The 21,867-nt window shown below is 43.7% G+C and overlaps 1 protein-coding gene across 4 annotated transcripts in view; it reads right to left on the reverse strand.

The window, feature by feature from the left end:
- C1H18orf25 (chromosome 1 C18orf25 homolog) overlaps positions 1-21,867 on the reverse strand; it is a 169,503-nt gene that overhangs the window by 60,824 nt on the left and 86,812 nt on the right. Inside the window, exon 3 of one of the 4 annotated variants that reach the window (XM_029580700.1) lies at positions 12,290-16,392. The exons of the other annotated variants lie outside the window; for them this stretch is intronic. Within the exon in view, the coding sequence (XP_029436560.1) occupies positions 15,938-16,392 (455 nt within the window). The 3' untranslated portion in view covers positions 12,290-15,937. Of the gene's footprint in view, positions 1-12,289; positions 16,393-21,867 lie in introns of those variants that run through there. 4 annotated transcript variants of the gene reach the window in all.

A 21,867-nucleotide genomic window follows, 5' to 3' on the forward strand; every position in this document is an offset into this window, starting at 1 on the left:
CATGTACACCCTAGAGGAAAGGCGAGATGGGAAGATATGACAGAGACATTCAAATATCTCAAAGGTTTCCATGCAGAGGAGCTAAGCCTTTTTCAATGGAAAGGAGGCTCTAGAATGAGGGGGTCATGATATGAGGTTAAAGGAGATAAACTCAAGAGTAATCTTAGGAAATATTTCTTTAAAAAGAAGGTGGTGAATGTGTAGAACGGCCTCCGAGTAGAAGTGGTGGAGACAAAAACAATATCTGAATTCAAGAAAGCATGGGATAAATACAGTGGATCTCTGAGGAAGTGATGAGAATTATAATGCTAAATTGATTGCACGGATGGGCCATACAGTCTTTTTCTGCCGTCATGTTTCTATGTTTCTAATATTCATGAGAAAGATTTGCATGCACTGCCTCAATTGTATGCAAATCTATCTCATGCATATTCATTGTGGATATCCCAAAAAATCAGGCCTTTTTGTGGCTTTCGAGGACCAGAGTTGGCCACTCCTGTAATATAGTATTGGATAACAGTTATCCAAACTTGTAATCTAATTTGGAAATCAGGTTTTTTGTGATGTCATATTCTTGTTACAGTAAGCAGGTATAGTTTAGGTACATTAAAGACCTTCACGATCAAATCGAGGAATCCTTCACGCAATAGCAGTATCAAGTCTAAGTCAGGCCTGGTTTTGTCACAAGACGTCTATGGACTTGAAATTCCAGTATCTCTAAGAAAAGCAACACTACAAACCCATGGATACGATAGGGTCAAATCAGGACAAGCTCAGTCTGTCCTTCATGACATATAACCATCTTGGTTATCTTCGTTCAAGGTCAGGATTTACCTTGTCAATATAATACTTTTCAGTAGTTGAGTCAATTGGCCTTCAGCCCTGTAGCTTACAATGATCCCAAGGCATGCTATAATGGCTACGTTGTACCCTAGATCTCAAACCTTAAATCTTGCGACATTACACACTTCAGCCGGGGCATTACAACCTGTGAACAACAATAACAAAAGCAGTTCCGACAATCACACTGCCACGTTGGAATCCAATGTCCAAAGCCAATTTCCACAAGGTTCTAATGTCATGGAGAAGAGGAGGCTCATCCGAAGGGCTGCAGTGTGGCTGTTTATGAAACAAATTCTCAATGTGAACGCTACTGTTTCTTACAAGTTCTTTTTTTTTTATATAAAATAAAAATTGTACATTATGGGACTCATTTATTTATATTTTATGCCAGATTTGCTCCAGTGCAAAAACTGTGCCAGTGTTTTCCCCCATTGATAATATTATTGTTTTGGTTGCTAAATCTGACAAGTTTGCATCAGATCAAAACAGGCACAAAACTATTAATTGAGCCCCTTATTGGGTGGTACCCCAAACCAGTTCTTATTACTTAAAGTCTAACACTCATGAGTTTGGCTTTCAAGGTCTGACATATTATTCTTAGGTACTCACACAACAAAGTGTAACACTCTAGAGAGGGAAATAGTCTTGTAGCTATTTACCACCAACACATATCAAAGACTAGACTAGAGACAATATCATAGGCGTTTGCTCACGATGAACTTTTAATCTGCTGTCTCTCGCCCGCAATGGGCCGCAGGCAGTAGTCAGCCTGAGAGCTCAAAAAATTTTTTTTTTATATTATTCTTAGGTACAGGAAGGAAAAAACTAGAATGCCCCTGCCGCCAGCAGAAGGGGGCCAGGGGCCAGCGATGGCTTTGCTTGCTCTCTCTCATTGTCTCCCTCTGCCCCACCATGCTGCTGATCCTCCTCTGGCTGTCCAAGGCGTGGATGGCGCACACCCCCCTCGGGACAGGTTGGTGTTATTCCGATAGGGACCGGGTGGGCATCGAGGGTCCTGGGGTGCAGTTCAGGCCCGCAGAGTGCATTCACCGTTGCAGTGGAGACATGCCTTTGTGGCTCTCCCTCCGAGTGGGCGGGCCTACAGGTTAGGGGGAGGCTGCGGTGGGCTCCATGCACTGGGCTCTGTGGTGGCATGTTCCGCTTGGGGCCCGAGGCCGAGCTGCAGGAGCCAGCTGCTCCCCACTAGGAAGAGTGTTGCTTTCGGTCTCGCCCACTCCTTCTTTTCGTTTCCACCTCTTCTCCATGCAGCCGATCTTCCCATTACCATCCACAGCATGAACGGCTCATAAACCCCTGGGGCAGTTTGGCATTGTCTGGGGGACCGGGGGGCTTTGAAGGGCCTGGGGTGCTCACCAGAGACAGCATCAATCAGGCCCTCGGAGTGACGCTCGCTGTTGCAGTGGAGGCGTGCCTTCGTGGCTCGCCTCTCCAAGCTTAGGGCCTAGGGCCTGCGGCATGCAGGTGTGTTTGAGACCGCGGTGGGTGCTGGGCTCGGCGCCGGCTCTTTGCCAGCACATTCTACTTGGGGCCCAGGCCAAGCCGGGGGAGCCAGCTGCGCCCCCTCCCCACCACTGCGATGAGCACTGTTTTTTGGTCACTCCTCGAGATGCTACAGCCCTCCTGGGAGGTGGCCATGGATGGCTGTGCATGCCCGGGACCTTCCTTGGGTCAGAGGGCTCGGTGGAGGAAGGTCGCCTCCTTCTCCTTGCCCAGGAAGAGTTCAGTTTGGATTTGTTGCAGTGAATCAGAGTTGCAACACTGGCGATATGGAGAGGGAGGGAGAACCCACCGCCGGCTGAAGGACAGACGAGGGTCCACAACACGTGGCTCAAGCAGTCCCACTGGCTGCTGCGGTCTCCCGTGGGTTTTGGCTGTTTGGGTCTGAGGAGAAAGAGGGAAGCAGGCACTTGCCGCAGCCCTAGATCCTTACATGATGGGGGGCTTTCGGCGACCTTCAATTTTGGGCTGCTGCGAGACTCCTAACCCTCTTGAATTGGAGTGCCGGCAGAGCTGGAGAGAGGTGAGGGTTCCCCCCCTTACATAGTAACATAGTAATGACGGCAGAAAAAGACCAAAATGGTCCATCCAATCTGCCCAGTAAGCTTCGCAAGGTAGTAACCACCACTCTATGCAGGTTACCCCAATGTTTCTCTTAAGGGTAGCAACTGCCGCTCCGTGCCGGTTTAGTTTTTTTATTTATTCCCTGATTGCGCTCTGGGTCTCTTGCCAGGGTGTTTGAGGATGGTGCCGGCTCAAAGCTGGGCCGCCCCTGGCGCAACCTTTGGCGGCGGGACGTTACTCCTGCCATGCTGGTGCCGACCTTAAGGTCAGCCGCCGTCTTGGCTGGACGGACTGGGGGGGAGCTGTTCAGCTCCAGTTAAACCGATTCCAGTTTGTCGAGCTGAATCGGGGGCCGGGTATCACCCAGCATGGTTGCTAGGTGGGAGAGTCCCTTCCCTATGATCCAGGTTGGCGGAAGCGTGCAATGACTTGGGGAGGCCACAGCAGTGGAGTTCGAGCAGTGCCAGACACTTGTTCCCACTCTTCGTAGAGCAGGGCAGTAGCCAGGTGGTCAGAGCAATGGGCCCCGAACTAGGTAAGCCAAGGTTCAATTCCCACTCAGGATTGCAAAAGGCAAATTTCCCCCCTCTCTGGTAAACAGAGGATGCATGCTCCTTTTCACCAGAGACCCCTGGGGCTCATTGTGCGGCAGGGAAGAAGAGGGATGTTGGTACAGGGGAAGAGGGCATGTAGAGGATCATTTTCAATGGTAGGGTTTCATGATGGGGCCCCCATTTGGCATTGGATTCAGAGTCGGTCCATGGCTTTCAGGGACAGTGTAGTGGGACTCATTCAAATTAAAGGATGGTAATGATGCACAACAAATGAACCTTTTGCACGAAGGGAAAGTCTTGAACGGGAGGACGGGATGTGAGATTCCACGATGGTAGATTCAGGATTATTATCAGAAGATATTGTTTCAAGGAAAGGGTGTTGAATTCATGAAAAGGGTAGCATGGCCAAGCGACGTAAGGCACTGGAGTAAGGTTCCAGTCTCTTTGGGGTCATGGGTGTGAATCCCACTGCTGCCAGTGTCTCCATTTCACTCTCCTGGGGCAAGTAGTAGAGGCTAAAACAGCAACCGATCTCAAGAGGACATGAGATAAACGCAGAAGATTCTTATTTCTAATAAAGCGGAGATATAGGAGTAGTCAGGCTGGTACCCAGCAAACTCTCCTGGGGCTGGCCAGGTTGGTGCAACAGTTGCCTGTGACGGGGTACCTCCAGAGAGCAGAAAGGTGAACCTGAGCAGCAGGCCCACAGAAGCTAACTGGAATTCTGCGGCCATTTCTTCATATTCAGGGCCAGGAATTGAGCTGTAAATAGCAGGTAACAAGAGCCTTAGGATGAATATGCACCAGATGGGAAAATAGTAGAATAGAACGAGACCAATTGCCTATGGGATGCTAAGTCTCTTGCGCCTATTCCGAACTGTGCAGCTCTTTTTTCTGCATTGGGCATTGATTCAACGTTCCGGTGTCAGTAACAGCATACTTTACTCGGACGACTCTTATCTGCCGGCATGAGCGAGACCAACTGTTGTTCAGAACTCTTCTGCAATTTCAAAAGAAGATCGAAGGTCACACCAACTGTATCCATGTCTCGGGCATCGAGCCCGACTCAGAGGAAATGACATCTGGATTATGGGAGGATAAAGTGGCGAAGTTGTGGGATAGATTGAGCAAAGTGGCAAGGGTGAAGAAGCTGACTCTCCAAGCCTGGCAACCTATCGTGGACGGCTGAATTTCGCATTTAGTGTGATACCCACGGGAACTTCCTCAGAATATTGGCTGTGGTGACCACGGGCGCACACAGTCCTTATTACTTCATTATGTTATCGAAACCCATGCGCAACGACATCCCTATTTTAGGTATCCTTCCTGGCTGACTTTGATGTATATCTCAATGGCAGGAGCTTCCTCTTTCCAGCAGGTTTAGGGTGGTTTGCTTTTAGGCATATCCACTGTACCTGGGACGAATACTTGAGGGAAGGTAGGACTAACTCGGAACATTACATTCCTCAAGTTATTTCCCACACCGGTTGCTCTAGTGCTTCGGAAAATAAAGCTGTAGAATGAGCAAATTAGATTCTAGTGCGACAATCAACTGTCAATATGCTAAGTGTCCGCGCTTAGCAGAACTGCCGAGAGAGGTGCTACAGGCCAGTTTATGCCGGTTGCACATGATCAGTTTACTGCAGGAGCCAGGTGGGGAGGGGCCTTGGTTCTCGATGCCACCCCCGCTTGGTGTTGCAGCAGGCAGCTGAGGTGGTGGTCTGCCTGGTATTTGGCAACCACTTTGCCAGCTCAGATACCAGTCCCAGTACTGGATGACCTGATGGTGGGTACAGCTCTTCAGCCAATGAAATGGGGCCATACAGAGGCTCTGTGGCTGGACATCTAGCAGGTCTGGCTTTCCTTTTGAAAAGGTGTGGGCAGGGAGAAGACCTTCCAGTTGGGGAGGAGGTCGATGGGTTGGTCGAGAAAGTTGCGGTTGACTATGAATACACGGCTTCAATTACAAACGACCTGCTGGTGACCCTACGGGTGCTCTTGGCATTCATCCAAACTTTCACATTGAAATCAACCTCTTTTACCTTCTCGCTGATCTTTTGGAGCTTTATACATAAGCGAGTTGGTCGCATCCAGCAAGAATGACCCAGGTAACTGTGGCATACTTTTCCTAGGATGTGGCATGTACACTGAGAGATACGTATGCGTTTGGACCATTTGTTGCCCTTTCTTCGGATTCGATGGCAGCTCCAGATGCCATCGTTATACAATGTGGAGGGGCTACGACCTGGGTGAATTGTCAAACAAGCAGCGAATTATGAGGATCAAGAATGACTTGCCTGAGTTATCTGTTTGGTTACCGCATACTTATTTCTTGTGGTCAGATATTACTCCTTGTCCAAAGTTGAATGATTCAAGACCATGGAAAAGGGGACACAATAAGGTTAACGGCACTTCGGTGTACAGACCTGCAAGCTGGGCATCGCCAGATAAGGCACAAATGAGCGATTGTCCAATGTCAAGGCTTGTTTAGGTCGGGCTGAGTCTATCTTTCGAACATCGGCTATGAGATATTCAACAATGCCCTGCAGGTGGCCCTGGAGGGATGGTTATTGGGGAATGATGTCAACCACAGTCATGTTAGTGGGGGGGGGGGGGGGGGGCATGAGGCAAGGTTACATTCTACCTCATGCCTGTGGCGGTTACCTGGGCCGGTAGGGGCATTTCTGACATGGTACAGGTGGGCATCACAGTCCAGGTCAGTAAGTCGACTAGCGCCTTGGGTGGCACAGGTTGGGAGTTTTGTACGCCGGAGGTCAGGGTCCCCCTTGCTTGGGGAGGGGACGGGGGGGGGGGGGGGCCCGGGTTCGATGCTGCCTTGCTTTGTTGTTGCGGCGGGCGGCAGAGGCAGTGGTGTCGCCTGGTCTTGGTTGCTGTTTTGCTTGGTTATTGCGGCGGGTGGCGGAGGTGGAGGTGTAGCCTGGTCTTGGCAACTGTCCTACCGGTCCAGGTACCAGTTTGTCTAGGGGTATATATATATTGTATATATATATTGGTAATAAAGCTGCGGCCCTTTTTATCCAAGATCTGTGTTTGTTGTTATTCTATTGTATTAAGAATGTATGCATGTATGGCTATGAGTCAATTAGAGGTGATGGAGCCTGTAGGAGCACAGGGAGTGGGAGGGACGTAGTAGACGGGATGACACTACAATCGCAGCTGCTAGAGTTAATATGTTGATATAAAGTAGATCAAAGAAATGCTTAACTTAACTGCACAAGCTGGTTACCTAGAAAGGAAGCTTTATCCACTGGGCAGTGCTTCAACAGTATCCATGCCAAGTACTAACAAGCACTGTGCATAAAATTAAAATGTTCCATTGTTCATGATTTCTGTATCTGTTTAATTAGCACCCCTTGCAGTTCCTCTGCTTTCTCAGGAGCAGCCATGATGATGCATATCACAAAGTATATATCATGCACATACTGGATTGGACTGGTCCGTGCTGGCAATGCTGTCACAAAGACCTCATGAATATGATCCAGAAGGAATGTGTGACGGTATTTTGAAGTATTTAAGAGCATAGCTGCTCTCTGAAATGCAGGAAAGTTGCTTAAAAGTACAGTACTTTTACTTAAATGTCCTCGTTTCTTGGCTATGATTCCCAGGCCTCCTTTCTTTTTACCCGAATATATATTTTTAGATGTCAAATTTTTCTAGTAATAAAAAGGTGAGCTCAAACTCCCATTTTTAAAAATCTCCTCTTCAGTTGCTCATGGCTGTATTAACATCACCAATGCCCAAATAGAAAAGTGCCTCAGTCAAAGTATTATCCAAAGTAGGAGATGCTACTTTCAAAAGGTTTATATATTTATTTATACTCAGGTAGGAAATATGGAAATGTGACAAAAAAAAATAAAATACTAATGCCTTTGATCTTTAAATAATAATTTAAAGAGAGCCTGCCTCACAGATCAGGCTGCTTCAAGTCTGCTGTCTGCCAGGGCCACACTTCGCTTCATCCCAGGAAGGGAGGGGGAACACGGCTGCTGCCGTGGCAGCCACCAACGTGTCATGCAGTGCGGTGCTGAGGGAGCACCTGTGCAGGCCGTCTGGGGCAGAAAACAAAATACAGCTCCTAAAGAAGCCAAAAACCCAGTGCTACTGCTTGAAAGAATTTCAAACAATTCAGTAGTGACATTCTAATGACAGACAAGGGCTGGCTTTTACCATGTAAAGGGGAACATGCCGGCGCACTGCTCCATGGACAGGAAACAGCACTCCCTTTCTGTACACAGATCACAGCCATATTAAAGCAATGGCTCAGTTCACTCCCCTTGTATGCAATTTGTTCTGGTTTAATGCACAAGTCTTTGATGTCCCCGCTTCACCCTCTACATTTTGTTTGAATTCATGCACATGTGCTTTGGGCATACAAAATCTGCAAAGCAGGGAAGTATGACAACCAATTCCTCTCACAGAACAGCACCAACAAGTAAAATGGCTCCTTGGGCAACATTCATTTAAAAGAAAACTTATATTCACTGAGATCAGGGGTAGAAGCTGCCTTGAAGAATGCTCTGTTTAGGGCAGCTTGGCAAGGTGAAAGCGAATCCTGCTCATTCCACCACATAATTAAACAGATATAAGTGTTAATCTAATATTCTAAGCTTGAGCCCATTTTTACAGCATCTCAGTGGTATGCATACAAGGAGAATCCACTGACTTGAGAAACATCCCTACTGAAAAAGGTTCTTTTCAAATACTGTAGCTTATAATATATTTATACTTTTTATACTATAATTTATAAGCATTTTCCACCCACGTCCATAATTTTTATTATTTATGTATTTATTTATTTGCAGATATAGGTGCAAACATAGAGTACCCTCTTGTTTGCAAAATTAAGTATGAAGTATATGAGACATGGAGGGTGCATCCTGCAGCGGTGGTGGTTCCAGAGCCTCCAGATCAGCCGACTTTCCAAAACAACCTGAATTCTCAATTAGTGCTCCCGCCCGCACCAGACTGTGTGCTCTCTTCTCAGGGAATCACTTTGGTGAGACTCGACCAACCAATCATATTCTGATGAAAGAAGACAATTTGTTTCATCCGTCATGCCTGCCATTCGTCCCTAGCTGTTTTCAAAAGCAATTTCAAATGGCGAAACTAAAGCAGCGCAGAAGTTCCAGTTTCACAAAACGACTCATCAGCGGTTTGACCCTGAATGTTTCAACTACTTCGTGAAAATACTGTGTACTGGTCAACAAGAATTGTTTAACGTTCTTACTAGTGCAGAAGGCAAAACATTAACACTGGAGTCATGGTAATACTTTTCTTTATAACATTCAAGCAATTGTTACTAATTCCAGTTTAATAAGGTATGAAATCCTACTGCAACCGGACTAATGTAAGAGCCAGTGTCCACTGCGCAAAATCCATATAACATGCATCAGCCAAAAGATAACAGGACATGTGCCATTATTACAGCTGGACCAAAATGACAGCCATCCAAGAAGGAGGATATTACTGACCCCCAAAATGATTTTTAAAAACGTTATCTAATGAGGGTTTTAAGTAAATGTAGATTGTGATCCTAAAGAAGAGGGGATCTGGAAAATCTCGACTGCAAATATCATGATCCAAAACTCGTGGCATGGGGTGGTGGCCTAGGCCGCAGTGGCAATGGCAGGGCGTGGCGCTCTCTGCTGCAATGCTTCTCAACATGCCTTGGGCCAACATGTGCGCAGTGCAAGTGGTAACTGCAGTAAGAAAACAACTGTTTACCTTGTAGCTATCTTTATGGCTGTTTATTATGCGAGAGCTGCGGCTATGAGACTACAAACCGTCCTAGGAGACAAATGACCAAGCCAACAGCTCTCAGTACTGGAGCCTTTATACAATAAAATTAGTGATTTACTTTAACACTCGAGTTAGCATACAACACTTACCAAGATTTCTTTTTGCTCTAAAAAGAATGTGCCGATACACATATTACTTAATGGGGGAAAAATAACCTTTACAAACATTTCAAGACTTTTTAAGATGGGGCATCTCACCTATTATGCTAAATGGAGGCCTGATTATTACTGCCTGTACAATATACCAGAATCAACTGGACTGCAGGATGAACATACTTTAAATATACACTTTTATCTGCTTACTTTTCAGTAAACAGACCTATTTATGAAATACCAAATGGAATGATGGGGACAAAATCTCCAGTAATTAATTTTCCTGAACTAGATTAACTGCAAAAGATGGCCAAGTTTATTAAAAACCTGCCCAAAAATACTGACCTAAGGTAAATAAATACCCTGCACTGATCTATAAATTTTCATAACACTGGCACTGAAAGGGATCTCAAACAGAGCAATCCAAAACCACCTAAGGGATCTAAAAATAGGAACCCCACGCCTCAGATTCAGGTGGCACACTGCATGTTTTTCAATTCTTTTTATTCAAATCCTTGCAGGGAGCTCGTCTTTCACTCAAGTTTTCTGAGTGATAGTGAAATTACACATCTTCTGACAAAAGCAGCTCAGTGGAGTGCGTTTGTCTAACCATCTGGAAGCTTTTTTAGGAAAAAAAAGCTGACCACACAAGAGAAGGGATCTGAATGACAGGGTTTCCACTCAGTTAAACAATCAAGAGAAAACACTCGAAAGGGAAGGATGGCGGCTTGTGTTGTGTTTTTTTATATTGTTTGTATTCGAAACATAGAAATGTGACAGCAGAAAACGATCACATGGCCTATCTGGTCTGCCCGTCTACACCAACTGCTCAGCTGCATAATCCCTACCATTCCCTGAGAGATCCCCATGCTTGTCCCATGCTTTCTTGAATCAAATATTGCTCTAATCTCCACCACCTCCATAAGGAGGCTGTTTCTATGCATTCACCATGCTTTCTGTAAAGAAATATTTCCACAGATTTCTTCTGATTCTATCTCCTTTCACCCTCACCTCTTGACCCCTCATTCTAGAGCAGTGGTTCTCAACCCTGTCCTGGGGACCCCCCCAGCCAGTCGGGTTTTCATGATATCCACAATGAATATGCATGAGAGAAAATTTGCATGTTATGGAGGCAGTGTATGCAAATTTTCTCTCATGCATATTCATTGTGGATATCATGAAAACCCGACTGGCTGGGGGGGTCCCCAGGACAGGGTTGAGAACCACTGTTCTAGAGCCTCCTCTCTGCTGAAAGAGGCCTGCCTCCACTGCTCTGATACCTTGGAGGTATTTACACATCTCTATCAAATCTCCCCTATCCCAGCTTTCCTATAGAGCAGGGCTTCCCAAATTGTTGGTCGGGACTCCAAATGGGGGTCATAAAATCTTCAGTTGGGGTCACAAGTGCCTCAAATGGCTGCAGTCTTCAGGTACCAGCAGCAGCTGCATTAATAATGGAAGTCAGCATGAAGCCTGTGAGCCAGCACCCATTCACAGGCCCTACAGCAGAGCTGCCCTTGCATGAGTTTCTGGTAACAGGAAGTCCCATGCAAGGAGGGATCAAGGCCGCCGCAGAGCCTGTGAACTTTCAATACCTCAAGGGCCCTGCTCTGATTTTCATTACTTATGAGGTTGCCACTTGCGGATTGCCGTCAGATGGGACCAGCCATGACAGAAGGGGAGGGCTGAGTGTGTACAAGCTGATGGAAATTGCCACTGCTCATCTCTCATTTCTTATCAATGAACCTACCCAAGAGAAAAATATTGCCCCTTTCAGTAGCCTACTCTCTCGTCCTACCAATTGTCATCCACCTTTGGCCCAGGGTCCAAAGGATAATGTTGCTGCTGACCTGACCAGGAGGAGGGGCTGTTTGAAGAATTGGATAAAGTGGCTATCAGATTGCAGAGTGAGAAAGGGGGAATAACAGAAGGTCAACTGGGGGATGTGAGGAGCTGCGAGTGAGAGGATCAGCTGGTGATGAGATAGAGGGATTGAAGATGAGAGTGAGGAGGGGATGGGGTGAGAGGTAGGGAATGACAAACGATCAGCTCTGGGTAATAAGAAGAGCTTGGGATGAGGGAGAATCAGCTGAGGAGATGCAAAAAAGGACTGGAGTTGGTGAGAGGGGACGGACTGGGAAGGTGAGAAGACACTGGAGATGTAAGAGGGGATCAGTTGGAGGGGTGGAGGTTAAGAGAGGGAGTCCTTTGGAGGGGAGGAGAGAAGATCTGGAGGGGGTGAAGGTTGAGAAAAGGATCAACTGAAGAGGGTGAAAGTTGAAAGAGGGGAGTGTGGGGAGGATGACAATGGAGTAATTGTTAGGGGGGACTGTATCCATGCTAATTTGTTTTGGTTATCCTCTGGGGTCATGTGAATTTTCAAGTGTTAAAATGGACTCACATTGGCTAAAAGTTTGGAAAATCCTGCTCTTGGAGTATATGAGTCCTTGGTGAGGTCTCATTTGGAGTACTGTGTTCAGTTCTGGAATCCGTATCTATAGGGGGATAAAGACAGGATGGAGGCAGTCCAGAGAAGAGCAACCAAAATGGTGTGGGATCTGTATCAGAAGACCTATGAGGAGAGGCTGAAGGCTCTGAATATGTATAACCTGGAAGAGAGGAGGTGTAGGGGTTACATGATATAGACTTCAGATATAGGAAAGGTTTTAATGATGCACAATCGTCAAATCTTTTCTGTTGGAAAGAAATCAGCAAAACTAGGGGTCACGAAAAGAAATTTCAGGGAGAACAACTCAGAACCAACGTCAGGAAATATTTCTTCCCAGAGAGGGTGGTGGAGGCCTGGAATGCCCTTCCAGAGGAGGTAGTGAAGATGAATATAGTGAAAGAATTCAAAGGGGCATGGGATAAACACTGTGGATCCCTAAAAACTAGAGGATGGAAATTAAGAAAAGAGTGCATGGGAGTATCTTGCTGTTGCAGTGGTTACTACCCTTAACCAATAAGCCAACATACTGTTAATGCAACTCCATCACTGCTCTATACTTCAACGACAAGGGGTAACAGAGAACTGGATTCAGATAATAACCAAAGAGAGCCCTGACTTTTACGGTTTGGGAAACTGATAAGCATGGGGGAAATCTGCACGACACGGCAGATACCACCATAAGCTTGCTCGGCAGGCTGGATGGACCATTTGGTCCTTTTCTGCCATTATTTCTATGTTTCTATGTTACATGTTTACTTCTTTAACTCTGTCCCCATATGCTTTATAACAAAGGCCACTGACCATTTTAGTAGCCACCCTCTGGTCTAACTATCCAATTTATATCCTTTCGAAGGTGCGGTCTCCAGAACCGTACAAAGTATTCCAAATTAGGTCTCTCTAGGAACTGATATGGGGCAATATCACTTCTTTTTTTCTGCTGATCATTCCTTTTCTATGCACCCAAGCATCTTTATGGCTTTTGCCATCATCTTATCCACCCTTTGCCCACCTTAAGATAAAACAGGTACGATTGCCTCCCGATTCTATTTTGTTTATTGCTTAAAAGAATTTCACCCACCATATTCTTTTTGCAGCCCTTTTTTAGCATTAAAACTTAGATGCTAGAACCCGCCTCATTTCCACATCTTTTTTTGGTGTCTACACCTTTGCAGATTTTGGTATTATCCGTAAAAAGACAAACCTTTCCTGACAGTCTTTCTACAATACTGCTCATGAAAATGCTGAAAAGACTCGGTCCAAAGACCAATCCTTGTAGCACATCACTAGTAAATCCCCTTTCCTTGGAGCTAACTCAGTTTACTACTACCCTTTGTCATCTCCCACTCAACCAGATTCTAACTCAGTCAGTCACTTTAGGATCCATATCAACAGTGTTCAGTTTATTTAAAAGTCACCTATACAGAACCGTTTAAAAGGCCTTACTAAAATCCATCTCGCACTCTCTCCTGATCTAACTTTCTCTTCAACCAGTCAAAGAAATTGATTAGATTCATCTAGCAAGACAAATGCATTATACATTGCTCCTCACTTTGAGGCTTATGGTTTAAATACAAGTTATCAAGTGAAATGAAATAAAAAATTAATTGTGCAAATCCGCTGAGTTACTATTATCAGAGAATACATTTTACAGATGAAGTAACATTCTCTATCAATCAACCTCAATGGAGGTTGATATGATGCGGGCAGCCGACTGGGTTAGTTACCTTAGCTCTAACTGCTGCTCCCAACACTCATAATGAATTGCATCCCAACACTCAAGAGTGAGTGCACACTTTCTTTGTCTTACTCAGCCTAGGAATAAGACAGAGGCTGGAAGGATTCAAAGGAGGAAGCTCCGGAGGGGGATGAGGAGGTGAGGGGTGGTGGATGCTTGGAATGCCCTACTGGAAGAGGTGATTAGGATGAAAAATGTTAATGAATTCAAAAGGGCATGGAATAAACACTGTGGATCCCTACAGACCAGAATTTGGAAATGAAGAAAAGGATGCAAGGGGGTAACCTGCACTGAGCGTAAGTTACTACCCTTAAAAGAGGGCTTGGGGGTTACTATCCATAACAGAAAGTTTGAGAGTAATCTGCACAGAAAGGCAGTTACAACCATAAGTAGCTTGCTGGGTAGAATGGATGGACCATTTGGTCTTTACCTGCCATCATTACTATGTTACCATGTTAATCATATTTTATGAGTAGAAAATATTGTGTGCACATGTAAGTCATATTTTTTGTGAAGACATATGCATAAATTGTGTTTTTATGTGCACTAAGCATGTTTTCATGCACATTTTGGGCATAAAAACAATCTATTTCTTAAATTCTCCTCTTACTTTTCCCTTACCTCAATCACATACAATGCTAGTTGACAATCTCTACCATGGCGTTTCATCCATGGAAAGAACCGGCTAAAAATGGTTGAAGGAAATATACGCATGGAGGTTTTAAGGGTCACGTGATTATTATTTAGGGCTCCTATGTTGCTTATTTCACATTACCCTTCTACTCAAACTAGCGCATGACCTCTCAAGATGCATTACGGCCTGGTTCACAACTATAGATCAAAATATAAACCCAACAGAAGTCTTGCAAAAGTCAATCACATGTATTTACTTCCACAATGTTCTTTACCCAGTATCACGTCCCCACCTCTCTCATGAATACCAAATGATGCTAACCAGCAAGCAGACTGGGACAGATTTATCCAGTGACACTTTTTAGTTGAGGGAATAAAGGTCAGAGATAAATCAAAATGCACAATTTTAACACTGATTTTGAAAGCTAAAGGTGCCCAGACAAAACCAGGCTTGCTTCATTCCCCATTATTTATAAAGATCCAATCTAACGGAAAATATTTCCCTGAATTAAAACTGTGATTGGCTACCCAGAAACATTTCACATATTCTAAGGAAGAAAAATATTTAAGTGTGTATTTTCAGTAACTATTAGAAGATTACCTCAAAAATTGAAGCCCAATGAACTGGCAAATAAAGTAATAAAAATAATCCCAAGTAGTGTCAGTCAAAATGAATGTTTCTAACATATTACTTAATTCTAATATAACACATTACCAAAAAATTAACTTCAGGTGATTAAATTCCTGCATAGTAAAGGCTATCACATTATTCTAATAAAATATGATATGGCACACCTGAATCATAAGTGATCATTTCATCTGTGTCTTCCAAAAAGAACAACCCATCAAGTCCACCAGCTCTGACCAATACATCTGTCCATCCATCTCACCTAATATTCTCTCTCTAGCTCAAGGGCAGTCAAATCCTTGAGTGCCACAAACCGCTCTGGTTTTCAGGATCTCCACAACGAACATGCATGAGGCAGTGCATGCAAATATATAGCTCATGCATAGTCACTGTGGAGATCCTGTAAAACCCTGACCCGTCTGTAGCACTCCAGGACCGGAGCAGCCTATGCATGCTCTATCTCAACAAAAATAGCTGGGAAGACACTTTGTAATGAAGCACTTAGAAAACGGGTGCTTCCATCTGAGTAAGAGCTTCTAGTCACATAATTAGGAAGATTCATAAATGAATCCAGCACTGAAACATCCCACATGTGAAGTGCCAAATTAGGAACTACAATGATTATTGATGGTCATGCAAATTCATTACCTATAATCTTAAAGAGTCAGCTAAACATTAATTACAGAGGGGAAGATAAGAGGGAAAGATTAATATGTCTGGATGTTCAAACAACCAAATTAAGGTACAAACGAACATTTGAGAAAGTATAAATTGTGTTTACATCTATTTGGATGTACTATGGTTCTTTTACTCTATTTCCCTATATCAAGTCAAGTTTATTTATGGCATGCAAATGGAACCTACTGATGAGTACATTATGCTCTTGCTAGACTGAGTATAGTCTGAATGTTCCAAGGATAGGTACCAAATAATTTAAGTTGCATTTGACCAAGGTTCGATGAAGGATTCTAAGTATCCGTTTTCTTGAATAAAAAGTATAACTCGCATAGTGTTAAAAACAGCAAAACACACAGAAGAAAATAATTTTGTTTTTGCACAACTGAAGATGAAGATCATGATCTGTAAGACCCACGCTGATGTTTAGGACTGATTCAAATCCTGCTCTGCAATATTGCCATTTTCCGGAAAGTTAGGCGGAAAGTTGTTGTTAAAAGTCGCTGGAAACTCTAAAGTAGTGTCCACGTTCTGATAGCTCACAAAAGAATTATAGGACTGTGGCGGTAGAACTTGGCTGTCGGGTGCCTGCATGAATGTGCCCGACTGGCTGGAAGGGGGGATTCTTTGGCCAACTAGCTGCATTTTAGGTTCTCTAGGTTCCAGCTGTTGCTTGCTCTCTTCGTCGGTGTCAAGACGCGTGAGCTTTTCTATCCACATGCGGAATTTCTCCTCTGTCTGCCTCTGCATTTCAGCAAAGCAGTTCATGGCCTCTTCTAGGACATTGCCTATGCAGTTCCTATCCCACACGGTGCCCCTGTCAAGCAATCCTGGAATTTCTCTGGTCGCTCCGGCAGCTCCCCCAGCACGACTGAAGCCAGCTTTAAAGACATTGAGGCCATTGGATAAGAAAATCATTAAGCAAGCACATCACATTGCATTTAGGCATGCTAATACAGAAAATAAAACCATACATATTTATAAATACTTATTTAAAAATCTAAATATTTCTAACTGCGCTTGGATAAAAAAAAAAGTATTTGTGAAAACTCAGCTAACCAATGAATTATTGAAAAGGTGAAAGTGATACAATACTAGTAAACACAACACTGTTTACAAAAAATAACCAAGATAACTAAAGCTGTTCATTTTTTGTGGTCTGCCACCTCTGATTCTATTCAGAGCTGTTAAAAATCTAAATTCAGCATTTTGCATGAAATCGTTTTTGGGTATTTTTTACACTTGTTCCAAACCTAAGAATGGATTGATTAGGAGAATGATGAACAATGTTTAGCATTAAACAGAGGCCTTCACTGAACTCTTACAAAAACCATAAGCACGCTAAAGGCCTGATTCTCTCAGACACGGAGGGCCCCAAACCTGCATTTCCTAATTTTGTGCATAATACTGATACCAAAAACGAGAGAAGAAAGAAGAAACTACTGAAGTCATATGCCAGCCTCTACATTTAGCACTGCTTTCATTTTTCAGAAAGCAAAGAGGTTAGGCAGAGCACAGACATAACACGTTTTGGGGATTATTTTCAAAGAAATCTCACCAAAGTAACAAAATGGGAGAAACCAGTTTTGAAAGCAACCCCCTTTCCCAGATATGGGACATGCGACCAACCCAAACTAGAAACTCTAGTTTCAGGGGAGTTTTTCATCTCCTTATGCCAAAGTCAAAATTGATGGTAAATAGCAGCTTCCAAGAAGGATGGAAATACAACGTTTGTTTGGAAATAATATCTGATTACACTTCTTCTCTCTCTGTAGATCATATATATATATATATATATATATATATAGTCAAATAAATGATGTACTTATCGAAAATAATATATGGATAGAGGCTTATGCATATACACGCAATATCTAAAAAAACATGCCCAGTCCCCATCTGCAAACTTAAATCTTTTTATTTTTCTATTTTTCACTTTTATTATTACAAAAATGTGATCATACTATTTTATTTAACCAGCTCAAAAAGCAAATTACACTCCAAGCAATCAAACCACACCATGCATGCTTTCACACCATACTCACTCCCAAATCGCAACCGAAAACTACCCACTAATACCCAAACGGCTAAAGAAGCTTACAGATTGTTTTATAATCAATCTGAAACAAGCATCAAACATTAGGAATTAAAATGACTCCTAATAGTTAACTCGCACTTATGTCAAGTGACACAAATCAGATCGCCAAAATTGTCAGTGAGTCCAGGCCCCGATAATGAGAATGAATTTTAAGCCAGTGCGTTTCCAACCATGAGGACAAAAGCAAACAATTCCAGTACACTGAAAGTCTCTCGAGATAGACAATTGGTATCAGCACATTTCCAGCCACAATGCCAGTACTAGACTCAGTGCCAAAGTGTATTAAGTTTTGCGATCCCTCGTCAAATTTCCCATGAGGGAAGCTTCCAGAGATATAGTTATATACGCACACACGCGTACCCCCCAGACTCTCCCCTTTGGAGGGACGTTCAATAAAAGGGAACACCAAAATCAGTTTCCACACTCCAACCAAGCAAAACGAAACATATCCATGTATCACTCCTCAAAAATCAACCCACAGGTGGTAATACTACAGCAAAACAATGTCAAAGAAACTAACACATTACTTCCACACACAGTAATTATAGAGACCTTCATAACATCGGAGCTCTCAGTTTTAATCATCTGTCTCAAAAGCCCAGTCCCATATTTTTTTCATGCAATTAAAATTCAATAACTGAAAAGAGTTCTTATCCTGATGAATGTAAAGTGTACTGTCCAAGCCCTGTGTTGCCTAAGCTGCTTTAGGAGTATAGGCCTTCAGCTTGGCATGCGTGTAAAAATGTGTGTGTGTGCGTGTGTCTCCTCAAACTGCTTGGGTACTGCCTCCTTTGCATGCAAAGCTCTCTCATTGTGCGTATCCTGAAACCCTGACTGGCTAGGTGTGAACAGAGGACTGGGAAGGAGAACCACCGTACTAAAGAATCAAATAATTACATAAATCTCAACAGCGACAGCAATACTCCGACCATCCTACCAATGTACTGCACCGCTGCAAGCTCTTTTGTTTTCTCCTGATTCAAACAAATGCACTTGGGAGTTCAGTCTAACAGTCCTGATCTTTCCCTATACACACGTCATCTACAAGCTTCGGAAATAACACGAATAACAATTTTGTAAAACCATGCAAAGAAAAAAAATGTCAATTTCAACATCAGATTAGAAAGGTCATTCATGAACTAAATCCATACATTCAGAACATCTGAGGAAACCTAAGGGGCAAAACAGTCGGGTCCAGTGTTGGGGAAATATCATTGTGTGCAAACACCATTGTGGGAAGATATTCAGGTGAGGAAACTGTATTTTAATTATCGTTGTGAATGAATGGTATGGATGAGTGAATGTTGGTAAGTTCACTTGTTGTTTGTTCCTATGCTTCTCTGCTCTCCTTATGGTTTTTTGTACCCCTTACCCTTCCCCTGTTACTTGTAATTCCTGTTGCTTTTGTTCCATGTAAACCGAGGTGATGTTTCGACTAACATCGGTATAAAAGACTTTTAAATAAATAAATAAATAAATAAATAAATAAATAAAATAGAGTTATTTAATTCATTTGTGATTTTAACTTTTGTATGATTTTTGTATTCATGATTCAGCGTGCATATATTTGGAATAAAATGTAAAAACTGTGATAAAACTGTATATTAATAGTTTAGTGCACAAGTCCTTTTCGTATATGTCTGCCTAATACAAGAAGCACACAGATGTCAGGGAACATCAGAAATTATGTCGGAAGTGGGTGGGGAAGGTCTATTCCTCACAGTTGGGCACTCGCAGGACGGGACTGGCAATCTTGGTTGGGAAAGCTATACCTTTTCCAGAAACTAAGGTCATTTCGGATGAGGCACAAAGGTATTTGATTGTGGAAGGAAAATTATTTGGGAAACATATAGGGGTAGATTTTTTAAAAATCCGCACGCTACCCGGTGTGCACACATGGACATGCATGCGCCAGTGCGCACACATGGACATGCATGCGCCAGTGCGCGGATGTTATAAAATTGGGGGCGGTGCGCACAGGGGGGGAGGGTACACTTTAGCAAAATTTGCATGGCGACGCATCATCGGCCTTCCCCAGTTCCCTCCCAGTCCGCTCCCTATCCTAGCTACCCCAATTTTTTTAAATGTACCTTTTGCTCCTAGAAAGGAGCAGTAGCAAGTTGCGCATGCCGGCAGGGTGCCGGCACGCAATCCCCTAGCACAGCAGCGAGTGGCCGCTGTATCGGCGGCCTCCATCCCCGCCCTGCCGCCGAGGCCCGGCTCTTGTGTGCGTAATAGGGGTTATGCGCGCAGCCGGGCCCCTTCTAAAATGTGCGTGACACTCGCAAGGCCCGGCCGCGCGCATAACCCGTTTTTTACGCGCGCAGGCCATTTACAATCGGGCTGATAGTGTTTTGTAATATCTATGCCTCAAATTCTTATGAGCTTTCCTTTTTTATGAAACTGACACAGATACTCCTTCCTTACAGTAATTCTGCTCTAATAGTAGGAGGGGACCTAAACTGCGTTTTGAACACCAAATTTGATCGCTCAGTTGCTAGGGCTCCCACCAGGGAGGATAAAAGGAAGGGAGTAGATTATGTAATTATTTAAATTTAGTGGACGGATGGCACTAGAGAGAGACGGATGGCACTAGAGAGACGGATGGCACTAGAGAGAGACGGATGGCACTAGAGAGAGAATATACACACATTTCATGGGCACACAATACACAATCTCGGACAGATTAATTTTTAATAGTTTTTTCTAAAGAATTAATGCTGAAATCGGGCCTTTAACGATTTCGAATCATGCCCCCGTTTGGGTGGATGTTGAGGGCCTTCGACCGGCAGATGTCACTTCATCTTGGCGATTTCCCAGATATTTGTACAACGACCTAGCCTTTAGGGAATATCTCTTAAAGAAGTGGGATGAATACTACATTAACAATCAGGAACATTGGGTTTCCCCAATATTATACTGGGAGACTGCGAAAGTAGTTCTACGAGGCGACATCAGTTCCTTTACAATAGCTAAATGTAAGGCTACAGCATCGACTATATTAATGCTGGAACAGCAGCTATATAAAGACAAGCAGCAGTATGATAAGCAACCGACTAAAGAAGCAAAAGCCAAGTTTTTTAAAACACAAGTGGCTCTTAATGAATTGCTTTACCAGTAGGCAAAAAAAAAGCTTAGCGTACTATAGATGTAGATATTATCAATATGGTAATAAGGCGGGAAGATCTCTGGCCAACTTGACTGAAAATTAAACAAGTAATATATCACTGCTAGTTAACTCAGGAAAGGACATTAGTGCTGTCTTTAGAGAGTAATATCAGACCTTGTACACTAAAGAACCGGGAATTCCAAAGGATATTGTGAATTACTTAGAATCAGCACAGTTACAGGCCAGCCCCAAAAATAATGGGAACAACAGACCACCAAACAGGTGCCAACAGGCACAACAACAGAGGTGCTGTTGGTAACAGTGGGGACAGTCTGAACTCAAACCAGGCGCCTTAGGTAGGAAGAGTTAGGCTCACAGCTGAACGAGGTTCCTGAGGACAGAATGGCCAAATCTGCTATCCCGGCGGCCGAACCTGTCTATTTATTTATTTAACATTTTTTTATATACCGAGGTTCTGGTAACAAAGTTACCAATCACTCCGGTTTACATATAACTTTGGGATGACATAACACATGTGTCTTACATATAACAAGGAAATGAAGAACTGGGTGAATAATTAAATAAATTAAATTAAATTGCTTAAAACATTAAGAGAAACAACATTTTAACTTAATGAAATCTAACATACTAGCATACTAGCTCATTATTGTCTAGACAATAATGAGCTGCGAATGTGTGGAGAGAACTCCATGTCGCAGCTTTGCAGATCTCCCCCATTGGAACTGCATGTAGGTGAGCCACAGAAGTCGCCATGGCTCTGACAGAATGAGCTGTGACGTGGCCCCCAGTTACAATCCCATCTGGACATAGCAGAAAGAAATGCAGTCCGCTAGCCAGGTGGAGAGAGTCTGCTTAGCTACAGCCACACCCAGCCTATTACGAGTCAAAAGAGACAAAGAGCTGGGTGGATTGTCTGTGGCCTGCCGTCTGGTACAGGTAGAAGACCAAGGCACTCTTACAATCGAGTTTATTCAGCACCCTTTACTCTTGGCTGGAATGAGGCCTAGGGAAGAAAGTAGGTAGGATGATGGATTGGTTAAGATGGAAATCTGTCACCACCTTCAGCAGGAACTTAAGGTATGTGCATAGAACCACCCAGTCTTGGAAGAATCTTGTGTAGGGTAGATA

Source organism: Rhinatrema bivittatum, chromosome 1 (genome assembly GCF_901001135.1).
Source record: "Rhinatrema bivittatum chromosome 1, aRhiBiv1.1, whole genome shotgun sequence".
Classification (NCBI taxonomy): Eukaryota; Metazoa; Chordata; class Amphibia; order Gymnophiona; family Rhinatrematidae; genus Rhinatrema; species Rhinatrema bivittatum.